The sequence below is a fragment of the Rhamphochromis longiceps genome, linkage group LG10 (assembly GCF_057381845.1).
Source record: "Rhamphochromis longiceps isolate RC_006_pf linkage group LG10, R_longiceps_female_GT1.1, whole genome shotgun sequence".
NCBI classification, from domain to species: domain Eukaryota; kingdom Metazoa; phylum Chordata; class Actinopteri; order Cichliformes; family Cichlidae; genus Rhamphochromis; species Rhamphochromis longiceps.
This window is the reverse complement of record NC_140566.1, coordinates 23,573,087-23,586,528: the sequence shown is the minus strand read 5'-3', so window position 1 is coordinate 23,586,528 and position 13,442 is coordinate 23,573,087. Positions and strand designations below refer to the sequence as shown.

Below are 13,442 nucleotides of genomic sequence, written 5' to 3'. Positions count from 1 at the left end.
TTAAAGGAAAAAATGTGCCTCACATAATAATGTTTCGTTTACAATCAGCATATAATGGCATATAAACATTCTGTTTATCATATTTCTCCCCAGCTTCTTATTTCCACTTTCTGTGGAAACAGTTACTGAGGTTAAGCATTCAGTTATCTGTCACCAACACAGTGCACACTTTCAGCAGTCAAGTGTCACCACACCCACCTGCATTTACGATTTGTCAGAGCTGCGTTTACATGTCATCAGCTCTCTTCTCTGTTTCATAGATTCTTAAATAAATGACATTTTGTTTTTGCAAACCAAACCAAAAAAGTGTTATGTCAGCTACTATTTTATACTAATTATTTATAATGATTGGTAATTTTATATCATGAAAATTACTAAGGAGAACGTATTTAAAAACTAATCTTTTTCAGTAACAACGACTTTAAAAATTGCTATGCTTTAGTTGTTTATAATTAATTTGTTTAATGTTATTATATTTTCTTATTTTCCCCACGACTTTGCTCTGAGCTGGGTCATTTACATTTTTTTTTTATTTCTAATAAAATAAAAACAAAAAAAAAACAAAACAAAAGGGGACAAAAATGACTTCATCACTTTTTGCATCACAGTCTATTTTTGTTTCCCCACCCTGATTCGATTCCAGAATTCATCAAGCTAGTCATTTGTTGATTTCACTTACTGTAAACCTTAAACTTGGAGGTTTTTATTTATTTATTATTAAATAAGAAGAAATTTATGGAGCTTTCTCCCTACACCTCGACTGTTGGAGAACTGTCTTTCACGTGGATATGGAAAAGTCCAGAGAGCGCTAGAACCCTGTAAATCTCGCGATGTCTGCGGGCGAGACGGTAAAGCAGACCTTGCCGCTGCAGCCTGCCAACACACATCAGAGACACCGGCAACAATCAGCGGTGTGGATTATGAGTAGAAGTATTTAAGACAGAGCAGCTTAACAACTTCACTTGACTGGAGCATCTTTTTTATGTTTTAAAATCTAGTTACAGGTTTATTTTCTTTACAGAAATCATACTGTATACAAAGATAAACCTAGGAGACACATATCGCTCAAGATGTCAGTGGTGGGATTTGACTTGGGCTTTCAAAGCTGCTATGTAGCTGTAGCCCGAGCTGGAGGAATCGAGACAATCGCCAATGAGTACAGCGACAGATGTACACCGTAAGTACCAAGTAAAATCTTATTATAGTTTGTGAAGGATAGCTACACAGGACAGGTTTTCATTTATAAGTGTTGTCTCACCTGTGTCACTGTAATACACGTGAACGCAACTTCTCTGCTTTCAGCGACCATTTGTGCTCATTGCTGGGAAATTGAACTGCTTTTCCGTGTAAGTTAGTGATACATTTCTCAGCCTGTCTATGGTGAGCATGGAACCATCTAGAAATTAACTCATAAGGCTCACACCGCCTTCCAAGACCGATTATGAAGCTAAGCAAGTTAGCTGAGCTCATAGTTTTATTAACGGTAATGACAGTTTGGAGAATTGGTGTGGCTTCGCCGGTTAAAACACGACCGGGCGGTGTTTGCCACCTGTCGTTTTTAAGTAGTTGTGCTTGTCTTCAAGGCGTAAACTCCGACCAACCGGTGTGCCCCGTGTGGCAAATTGTACGCCTTGCGTTATGCTCTGTACGATGACGACAGCGGCCAATCTCTTGTTGGAATATTCTAGCAATTTTTTATGTCTTTTAGCCTTTCATGTTTTAAACGGTGTAAGGTTATATAGTATTTATTATTATGCAAAAGTATTATTGAAAAACATATTGTTATCAGAAAGGTTTTTTAATATTGTTTGAATTCTGCTTATTTGGGTTCATGGCGCATTTTGTAATTCCATTAGTTAGATTTCAGTCATCGTGACTAATTTTTAAAGTCTTTACAGTATTTTCTCTTTTGTAAGAGTTCAACGTTAATATAAAGCACACAAGCGTTATTGAATGTTATACACTGTCACTGGTTTTGAATGATTAACTGGTATATTTATAGATGTATCATTACAATTTAGAATTCCCTCCCAAAGAGTATTAATAAAATGAAATAAGACCAGTTATTATATTGTAATTTATTTATAACGTTTGTATTAAACAGGGAAAGAAAAAGATAAGCATTAACGCCCAATTTATGCTTAGATGTGCACCTACTAGTCAGAAAAATTTAATATAATATATATAAAATGGGTTTTATGTCATGGTTATATGAAATATGTATACATCATTAAGTTGCTGAAGATACTTTATTGTGAATCAACCTGGACTTTTTAAAAATTATTTAATTTTATTCAAATTTACAAGGCAAACATGTGTCAGAGAAGTAGATCACGTATAAGATAATTTGGTGAATAGAAAGATTATACATAACAGTTTCTTGGTGTGTGTGTATATATATATATATATATATATATATATATATATATATATATATATATATATATATATATATATTATACGACAAATTCACATTCAGAATTTAAACACAGAATTTCATGTTGAATATTTGTAACACACTTTGTTCTGTAAAGGCTTATACTTACTGAGTAAAAAGAAAACAAATACTTTCCTGGTAACTTGCACAACGTTTTGTCTGTTGCTCACATAAATATGTTGCATTAAATTTTGAAAAATTATGAATATTGGACATTTTTTGACAAATATTGAACTGTTTTTGTGAACTTACTCTCTACTACATCATAAACATCACAAACACCACTGTAAAAAGTCCTTTGAGTGCTCAAATAGAATAGAAAAGCACTTTATAACAGCCAGTCTATTTACCATACAACTTCCTGTCCTGTTCTTGATTGAAGATCAGCATCCGCTGAGTGACTCTCCTCAGAGACTTGTATTGTTGACATCACCACACTCCAGTTGTGTGTTCATAGCAACGCTTACTCTGTGTCATCAGCATCTGTGTTTGATAGAGATGGTGATGAGAGGCAAGCCCTGTGTGATTTAAGTGGACTTACCACACCACTTCAGCCTGTGTTTATATAGTACAGACAACTCAAAACTTAAACAAGCCAGTCTGGAGCCTCAGTCCAGGTTTCAACAAGGATTATTTAGAAAAGTGCTGAGATCAACTAGTTAAAAATTGTGACCAGTGTAGATTGGTCACTGAACTATCATGTGAAGCTCTGCTAGTTGTGTCATTAATGTAGCTTAACATTTTGACTCGTGTGTGTCCAGGTGTTTTGTATCGTTTGGACCCCGAAATCGTTCGATAGGAGCTGCTGCAAAGAGCCAGGTAAAAATTAATTCACCGATACGGTCATATTTATGAGAATTATTTACAATTAAATGTAAAAAGTGGTTAATACTTGGCTTTGTTTCCTCCTGTTTTGTCTTTCTTTTTTTATTCAGGTGGTGACCAACTATAAGAACACAGTGCAGAGCTTCAAGCGATTACATGGCAGAGCGTTCACAGATCCTTACATCCAGTCGGCCAAGTCTAACTTGGTGTACGAGCTGGCACCGATGCCCTCTGGGGCCACCGGTATAAAAGTAAGACTGTATTTTCTAACCAGGTTTCTGCCCTCAGCTTAGCTGATGGGAAATAATTAATCAAGAGAAAAAAAAGACCATTAAAAGAAAATTAACCGAGAGACCGCACAGTAGATACAACAGCTTATTTCTGACTATGTTGCATCCTCCACTCACTACATGCTGTGCTCTAAGAAGTGCGTCATGTAATACTTTTTGCTCTGATTCATAGCATTCCTACTTCATCTTCCCATTTAATCCTAAAAACACTTTCAGTATGTTGTACTTATTTCTGCAGGGATTTTGTCTCTTGGAATATTATCCTATGGGCAAAATGATAATTGTGTTGGTGATATGAACCGTACGCTTTGCTGACTGCCTAAATGTGAAAAATGTACACATTTCTGGCACTAACAGATGATGACTGTGAGACTCCAGAAATACCCAAAGTTATTGCAAGTGCATAAATGACAATGCTTCGCTTGGCACACTGCAAAGGCACAGAGCGGCATGTTGTAGAGTCCCCGTGGAGATGATTAATGTCAGTCCTCAGGATAAATAAGAGCACAAGAAATATCAAATCAAATCAAAATACATAAACCTGGTTTTGCCTGTTAAACCACAAGGCTTTGCAATCGGCATCTTTTCCATATTTTATCACATATGCATATTTTTGTCATCTTAAAAAAACCCTAAATGAAACTGAGATAGCCATTTAAATAATTAATGAGTTTTCTTATTAATGGAAATATTAACATAAAATGTCTTGTGTACACTGCAGCAAACATCTTACTCTACTGGACAGCTGTATGATTTGTCCTGACAGTAATCTTTTACCTCATTACCAATTTCTAGGTGATGTACATGGAAGAAGAGAGGATATTCAGCACTGAGCAAGTAACTGGCATGCTGCTGACCAAACTGAAGGAGACTGCTGAAAGTGCACTCAAGAAACCAGTAGTAGATTGCGTCATCTCGGTAAGCATTAGTTGCATCCTGGCTCAGGGATTTTAACCAGCTGCTTATAGCCCTCCTTTTCCATCATGTAAACTGCATCCACCGATTGCTCGTCCTGTCACACTGAGTGCAGCCAGCGCGCCTGGTTGATTCACGTGTTTACATTTGGGTTGCACATTACCAGCTCCTTCGTAGCTTTGGTGATGATGACTTCTTCCTCAAGTACCTTTTGCAGGACCAGTTTTCTTGCATATTTCGCAAAGTATTGTGGTGTGTCAGAGGGTGTTGAAGTCGCCTCCTTTTTAGGTACTAAATCATCATTAGAGGCTGACACGGTGCTTTTACTGTCAGACTTTCCTGGGCTTGTCTCATTGTTGTCTGCACTAGAGGACCTAAACACATGGCGTTGCTACAGCAATGATTTCCTGTATAATACTTTTGTATCATGTTAAAACTTCCAGATTTTGGATGATATAATGTGGCACAACCCTACTTAAGCTCTATGAGACGTGTTAAATAGGATTGGATAGGTCTTTTATTAATCCACCTGGTTATCCTGGTCTCAATAGATAGTTTTTCAGGCTTAGGTTTGTAACAACAGATCTTATGGAGGTAGCTTTAAATGTCTTAGGAGTTGTTTGTTTATTTGGTGAAAGTGACGTTGCATGATGAATCTTTAAGTTGCCATAAAGTGACTTTGTGTACTGTACCTGAATAGAACACTGCATTAGATTTACATCCTGTCATTTGACAGCCAGCGATTAATGTCATCCTGTTGAATTTTCTACCAGCTCAGGTAAAATATGCAGGCTGACAGCTGCCTGCAAGGTGTAGAAATGCTTTGCCACCTGCTCTTGTCACATTTTGAGCCCTGAGCACTTCAGCACACGTCTTGTCTGAAAGCTTTATTTCGTCTCTTGTACCTCGAAGCTGAAGAGTGGGAAGCGTGTGTTTCTTTAGCACAGAATAAGGATCTGTTACGTAATGTTACAGAGCTCACACTTTGAGGCCCTTGCTTTCACTGGGCCTAAACTTAAGGTTTACATCAGCTCTGGAGATGGATGACATGTTATTAGTACTGTTGCCAATAGCTAAATTTAGCCTGTGATCTTTTCCACAAGGAGCTGTTTTGTTTTGGCACCCTGAGTAACTAACTTGGTAATTTTATCCAGGGAGGTTATGAATCTTGTGAGATGGGTGATTTATTCCTTTGAGGGGCCCAGATTGATCCTAAATATGGAATAGTGTAATGTAATGTTTTTTTTTTGTTTTCCTCTTAGGTACCAAGCTATTTTACTGATGCAGAGAGACGGTCAGTCATGGACGCAGCTCAGATCGCTGGCCTCAACTGTTTACGACTGATGAACGAGACTACTGCAGGTTCATGGAAACATCTAGATCATCTTTAAGTCTGCTGTGTTGTTGTTGAGCCTTTAATCTCATACTACTCAGAAACACGTTGAAAATGGTTATTGCATTAGCTTATAACTTAACCATGAGATACAGTGAAATAGATGCACAGCATTAAACCTGCCCTACATTTTATTTATATACATTTGCAGCATTGCAGTAACAATTGCATTAGTTCGAGCAGATTTAGTTTAGCATAGTGCAGCTGGAATTTGGAGTACTAATTAGTTCCTGGATGCAGCGGTGAGCAGAAAATAACCTGAAGCTCCTGTCTGATTGCTGCAGTGACTCTGGCATATGGAATCTACAAGCAGGACCTGCCAGCTCCAGAAGAGAAGCCCAGAATAGTGGTGTTTGTGGACCTGGGCCACTCTGGTTACCAGGTGTCAGTTTGTGCCTTCAATAAGGGAAAGCTCAAGGTGAGTGATGGATAAATACTGAAAGTGCTCATGTGAGTTAGCAAGTTTACTAAAGTGGATTCTGTTTAAATCTTATATTTACGATATTCTGATGTCAATAAACAGGCCTGACTATTAAATAAATGTAAAAAAAAAAATACAGCATTTACGGTCAGTGGTGAACACTTCTGACTATCAGTGATGTTGGTGTTCTGGGTTATGCTGTTGAAAAATAAGGAGGGATCAAAAATCGTCAGAGGCAAAACCTAAACTTGCTTCTACCTACTACTAATATATTTACCTTCTCTACTGTTAGATCCTGGCCACTGCGTTTGACTCAGACCTTGGTGGCAAGGACTTTGACGATATCCTTGTCAACCACTTCTGCGAGGAGTTTGGAACTAAGTACAAGCTGGATGTGAGGTCCAAGCCCCGTGCACTTGTGCGGCTCTACCAGGAGTGCGAGAAGCTCAAGAAGCTGATGAGTGCCAACTCCTCTGACCTCCCTCTCAACATTGAGTGCTTCATGAATGATATTGATGTTTCCAGTAAACTAAACAGGTAAGAAGTTAAATTAAATAAGAGAATAAGATCAGCATATAGCATGTAGCCACAAGTATTTTAAAAAGGGAATAGTGTTGTTTCTTAAATTAATGGAGTTTTCCATAGTGTGCATGTTGGCTGCACCTATTAATAATTTATGATCATGTGTCCCCAGAGGCCAGTTTGAGGAGATGTGTTCGGGGCTGCTGGCCAAAGTCGAGGGTCCCCTGCGCAGCGTCATGGAACAAGCCAGTGAGTACATGAGACTGTAATAGCAGCTGGACTATCCCTGTAGGCACGTGCACGCTCACACATTCAGTCATGTGCTTTGCTGTGGTAGCCCTTCCCCCTGGACAATAGCAGCACGTTAGCCTTCCTTTAATCATTACTTTTCAACTTTAAAAATAAAATGAAACAAATATGAAACGTATTACTTTGTAAACCTAAATAACCTGCTTTGTTTCGTGATTGTCGCTTGTTTTTTGTATCCAGAGCTGAAAAAGGAGGATATATATGCAGTTGAGATCGTGGGTGGCGCCACCAGAATCCCTGCCATCAAAGAGCGGATCAGCAAATTCTTCGGCAAAGAGCTGAGCACCACCCTAAATGCAGACGAGGCCGTGGCCAGGGGCTGTGCTCTGCAGGTACAGCATGCCTGTCACATGGCAAACACTTTGATCCCCACAGTGACTCAGGCAGCAGACTCACACAGTAACAGCTGTGTTATACCAGGAGGGAGACCTATGAGAGGATCGCTGAAGGCTGTGATCTGTGAAAGATTTGGAGACAGTTTAAAAAAACAAAACAAAAAAGATTCACAAATACTGATACTGAATACTATTTTTGGCCTGAAAATGAAGAACACAAAAGTTTAACCTTAAAATTCTGGTTTTTGTTGTTGTTGTGTTTTTTTCCCCTCAGTGTGCCATCTTGTCACCAGCTTTCAAAGTGAGAGAGTTCTCAATTACAGATGTTGTCCCTTACTCCATCTCCCTAAAGTGGAATTCAGCTGCAGAGGAAGGACTCAGGTACTCTTCAGGCTTGAATCTAACAGAAAGTAGCACAAACATCCCTTTAATGCAGCTGGTTTAATACTTGAATGTATTGTCCTCCTGTTTACATTGCTCCTATTATATTGAAGGGTAAGCTTAGCCAGAACTCGTACTGTTGACTCCCTTCACGACTTTCTGCCACACCTTGCCCACACCCATGTACCACGCAGATCCAGTATCAAAAATCTTTTCTGGATTCATTCACGTTTTGCTAAATAACATCCAAATCCTGTTTCAAGCCCTAAAACCCTCTCATAAATGATCTTTGAGTTTGATAAAGACTTCAGATGTGTTTTATAAACTGTTGCCAAATAACAGATTGGTGCGTGCTGGTGGGTAGGTGGGTGGGTGGTTGAGTAGGTGGAAACCTTCAGAGGACAAATGGTAGGCTTCGTGTCAGTTCTCTCACCACTTGCGTTGTTGGAATAAAAACTGTAAGCTAGCACAGCTTGTTTCAAACCATCGATGACATGAACAGAAAATTGAGTTTACATTCTGATGTCCTGTCCCTGTATATTTGTCTCAATCACCTGCTCTTTCTGTGTTTTTTGCAGTGATTGTGAGGTTTTCCCAAAGAACCACGCAGTTCCTTTCTCTAAAGTACTGACCTTCTATCGGAAAGAGCCATTCAGCCTTGAAGCCTACTACAACAATCCCAAGGAGCTGCCTTACCCTAAAGCCACTATAGGTACAGCAACTTCATTCAGATTTAGATGCAGTTCTGTGAGTTTCTATTTATTTGTTCATATATGCGCAGGTATTTTCATCAGTGCTAACTTTTAACTCCGCAGGCCAGTTTCTGATCCAGAATGTGGCTCCTCAGGCATCAGGGGAGAGCGCAAAGGTCAAGGTAAAAGTTCGGGTGAACGTTCACGGTGTGTTCAGTGTATCAAGCGCCTCGTTGGTTGAAGTCGTGAAAACTGCTGAAGGAGAGGAGCCAATGGAAACAGACCAGATCGTGAAGGAAGAGGAGGTGTGTATTATGTGCTTTTGCACTGATTGTTAGACACTAATGACATGGAGAGGGTATGTGTATATCAGTAAGGAAGAGACGGGAGAAATGTTTGCTTTCTGTTTGTGTTGCGCCTGAGAAAGCCTTTCAATCAGTAACCTAGTTCCAGCCCCACCCCATTACTGTATTATTTAGGCATCTTGTCTTGACAAGCTTTAGATGGCTTTAATAGCTTTAGCAATGAAGGTTTCTGACTACACTATTGCATACAGACTGATTGCAACTCTTGAACAGGAGTGCACATGACACAAACATTTCCAAAACCTTGACGTGAACATCTGAATAATTGCTGGGGACTGCCATTTTAAAATGGGCTGAACCCAGATTTAATAGATGACACCAGCAACAGAGCAGCACATGTTGTTTTAATTTAATTATATGTATATTCTTTCTTTCGTTACCGTGTGTCAGAGCAAAATGCAAGTGGACCAGGAGGATCAGAAACTCCAGGCTGGAGACAACGGAGACAAGAAAATAGAGACAGAAGAAATGGAGGTAACCTTGTGCTGGGCGATAAGGAAACCCTAATGCCCATACATGCATATATATACATACATGTGTACATACATGGGTACATACGTTCATATAGAAGAAAAATTAGATTGTTCTGTATAAGTACTACGCATACAGCAACCCGAAGACTTTAAAATGTAAAAGAAGTTCACTTTCCTCAACAAACCTTGTTCCCCTAAAGACACAATTTACAGTGTTTAACACAAAAATAACCCAAAATAGACTGATACACATGTACATGGATACTTATGGAAGCTTATTTCTGCCACTGGGGAAAAAGTATTTGGCAGAGCTAATGTAAAATTTGATATGTATTACTCCAGCAGTGTCTATTGTGAAATATATGTCTGGCAAGATATGACCATTATTGTAATTTTTAACCATATCGCCCAGCACCAGGTAACCAATACATCCAATACATTTTATTTTCCTCATTATTTTAAGAAACATGATTTGCCACTGACTTTTTTTTTTAATTTAAAACATTCATTTATTTTTTATTTTTTTGAAGCATGCTGTTTAACATAAAAACACACATAAATTTCTCTATTTGTAAAGACTAACTTCTAAAACCATGTCTTAAGCAAACCTCAAATGGCCCTCTGAAGGTCTGAGGTGTCATCACTTTCTAAAAGTGTCGTCATTCCCAGAGCTTAAAACTATAATTGTTCCTCTCACTTACAACGAAAAATGCATCCATACTTTATCATGTGGAATTTTGCTTTTGACATAACAAATAAAAGCCATAGGCTCATGAAGAAATTATAAACTAACAATATAGAAACTTACAGTCAATACAGGCCAGAATTTACCTATCACAAAAAGCACAATAAAATTATACAGATGGTACAATTGTGAAACTGGTGAAACACAAAAGCACGTTTGAAGTTGGAGCTTTTCAAGTACTCAAAAAGGCTGAAGTCAAATACTGCTGATTTGTCTGGTGGGGGAAAAACGTGTTTCATCTCTGCTATTACAGACAACGACAGAGGATGCCAAGCAGCAGGAGAAGAAGAACGACCAGCCTCCTCAGGCCAAGAAGCCCAAAGTAAAGACGAAAACACTGGAGCTGCCCATAGAGAGCAGCTTGGACTGGCAGCTTTCCGGAGAAGAACTAAATTTGTTTGTGGAAAATGAGGTAATGCTGTAAAAATCACAAGGAATGTGTGGTGTGCATGCACAGTGTTGTCTCAAGCAGTAATGCCTAGTGATGCTCACTGGCCCTGGGTTAAGCTGTCCTAGTTACCATTAACATTTAAAGAAGTGTCTCCATAGTGTAGCTGTTTACATGTATTTGTCTAAGCAGCAAAAGATAGAAACGAACATATTAAGCAGCCAACAGTGTGAAAAAGGGAGGAGCTGATTTGGCTTTTATCATTAACAGCCCCTAAAAATGGACAACTCTTGATCATTTGATAATTAATCAGTTAATCAAACCATAATATCACCTTTTTTTCTTTTTCTTTTGACATGTGTAACATCAGGAATATACCTGAAATTGTAAATGTTGTCTTGCTTCATCCTCAGGTGTTTTTTTTGTATGTTTTTGTTTTGTTTTTGTTTGTTTTGTTTTTTTTGGTGCACACTTAACTAAGTAGTTCAACTAATGTAGACTTTACTGTGACTCCTCCAGGGTAAGATGATCATGCAGGATAAGCTGGAAAAGGAGAGGAATGATGCAAAGAACAACGTGGAGGAGTACGTGTACGACATGAGGGACAAACTCCACGGCATCCTGGAGAAGTTTGTGAATGAAGCAGTGAGTACACACTGGACACGTCATCATACACTGATCGTCTCTGTAACATTTGGATTCTGTTCAATTTAAACTAAGTGTAAACCTTCAGTTCAGATGAAATGCATGCGTTTAATGTTAAACAATGAATCTTCCTCACTGCTTCACATGCAGGATCGCGATTTGTTCTCATTAAAACTGGAGGACACAGAGAACTGGCTGTATGAAGATGGAGAAGACCAACAGAAGCAAGTTTATATCGACAAACTGGCTGAACTCAAGGTAACTACGCACTCATTGTATGACTGGACAGTTTTATGGGAGGAAAAAAAAGACATAAAATGGTTCACTCTACAGATATTTGGAATAACTTTGCGGCCTTACTGACGATGTTGCTTTAACAGAAAATTGGCCAGCCTATCCACGAGAGATACGTGGAAGCTGAGGAGAGGCCGAAAGCGTTTGAGGAGCTTGGGAGACAAATCCAGATGTACATGAAGATAATTGAAGCTTACAAGGCAAAGGTAACCAGGGTTTGTTGTTGAACTCTTTATACAAAGTTTTAAGAACAGCTGTAGGTCAGACATATCACAGACTAAGCTCAAGAATCCCCAGACGTTTGTCAAATTTACTTTTGTGTGCCCCAACAGGACGAGCTCTATGATCATCTGGATGAGCTGGAGGTGACCAGGGTGGACAAGCAGGTAAATGATGCCATGGTCTGGATGAACAGCAAGATGAACCAGCAGAACAATCAAGACCTCACCGTGGACCCAGTGGTCAAAGTTACAGAAATCAAGGCCAAGACTAAGGTAGACATTAAAAGCACACACACACCACTTGCATGCTCTTTAAGAGAGCTTCATTATGGGCTTCCTTAGGGTTTTAAGGGCTCATTGTCTACAATTAGTAGACAGTAATATAAATATGAACATATTAGCAAAGTTTATTCAGTATACTTTTGTAACATCAACTTAAAAAAATCTTAACAGAATAAACATGAATTATTATTATTATTTTACTTTAATGGTGATTAAGATCATTATTCATCATTATCTTTTGTTTTCCTTATACTGACGGCCTAAGAGCATCTGAAGATTTCACAAAAACCCAACGCCAAAAACGACACTCAACAGTCTTGTAGTAGCTGCCAAGCAGTTTGAAGTAATTTGTCATTGTGGTATGAGCTGAAGAATTTAAGTTTAAAAACTGTGATGTCATGTTCTAAGCATGTGTATCTTTTTACTCTTTAGGAGCTTTATGCATCCTGCAACCCAGTGTTGTCTAAACCCAAGCCCAAACCCAAGGTGGAGCCTCCTAATGAGGAGAAGACGGAGAATGGGCCGGTTAACGGACAGGAGGGAACAGAGAGCCAACCGTGCAACCCGGACAAAACGACGCCCGCGGGCACGGAACAGCAGACAAAAACGCCAGAGAAAAATCTCCCTGAAATGGACATTGACTAACTGCTTCCACTGCAGCCCCTGAGTTTTAGTTTCCTCCTGAAACAGAGTTCTGTCCTTCCTCTGAGATTGTTCTTGATGACCGAGTAGCCTCTCTCAAAGACACAGACGACAGCATCTCTAATCAACACTACGCATCAACCAGCCGCCTCAGCATGCCATTTCTCATTTTGTTTGACTACAAAAAATATTGCATAATAGTAATACTGAACGGACTACTTAATGACATAAAGGTTGTGAGCGTGGGATGGAAACTGCTTTCTCTCTGTGCTGCTTTGGTGGGCTGTATTGTTAAAGATGACTTCAGCATTTCCAGAGCAAATGTAAACTATGAATGTCAGATATGAAAAATTTGTAAGCAAAATAGCTGTTCAGGAGAGAATTATACATACGAGATTATTGAAAATGTAAACTACTGCGGTATGTCTGAGTGTAAGTATACATACAGAGGCACTGGTAGTTAACACGGATTGTTCAGAGTTGTACATGACAAAATTGTGTTCCCCCACCACCACCACCACAAACAATTGTAACTTCGGATTATAATGTTATTTCGTTTAAGTGGAAGCAGGGAGTTTTTGTTGAGTTTACTTGTATCGTATGTTTGAACTATATACAACAAGTTACTGTCATGCAGTATTTCTTTGTTGAGCTTTTCTCATTCAAAAGCACTGGTATGTCTGTTGTTCTCTGGTAGCCTTGAATTTTTTGTTTTGGGAGGGGTTTTGTTGTTTTGTTTTGTTTTTTACTTAAAAGTGAATGCTGGTGCAACAAATCACCTTTTTGGGTGCTGCTGTTGTTGCCACGTCACCAAAAAGAAGCAAAAATTTAAAAAAATAAAATGACTTATAGCTGAAAAAGTTGTTT

At 38.8% G+C, this 13,442-nt stretch overlaps 1 protein-coding gene across 1 annotated transcript; it reads left to right on the top strand.

Moving 5' to 3' along the window:
- Nucleotides 1-852: 852 nt before the first annotated feature.
- Nucleotides 853-13,429, top strand: hspa4a (heat shock protein family A (Hsp70) member 4a). The gene is made up of 19 exons (XM_085421040.1): nt 853-1,177; nt 3,199-3,256; nt 3,373-3,513; nt 4,348-4,470; nt 5,730-5,829; nt 6,145-6,278; nt 6,574-6,818; nt 6,976-7,052; nt 7,293-7,444; nt 7,722-7,828; nt 8,407-8,540; nt 8,644-8,825; nt 9,276-9,359; nt 10,357-10,515; nt 11,011-11,136; nt 11,287-11,394; nt 11,517-11,636; nt 11,763-11,924; nt 12,366-13,429. The coding sequence occupies exons 1-19, from the start codon at nt 1,071-1,073 to the stop codon at nt 12,576-12,578; spliced, it is 2,532 nt and encodes an 843-aa protein (XP_085277166.1). The 5' UTR covers nt 853-1,070; the 3' UTR covers nt 12,579-13,429.
- Nucleotides 13,430-13,442: the final 13 nt, after the last annotated feature.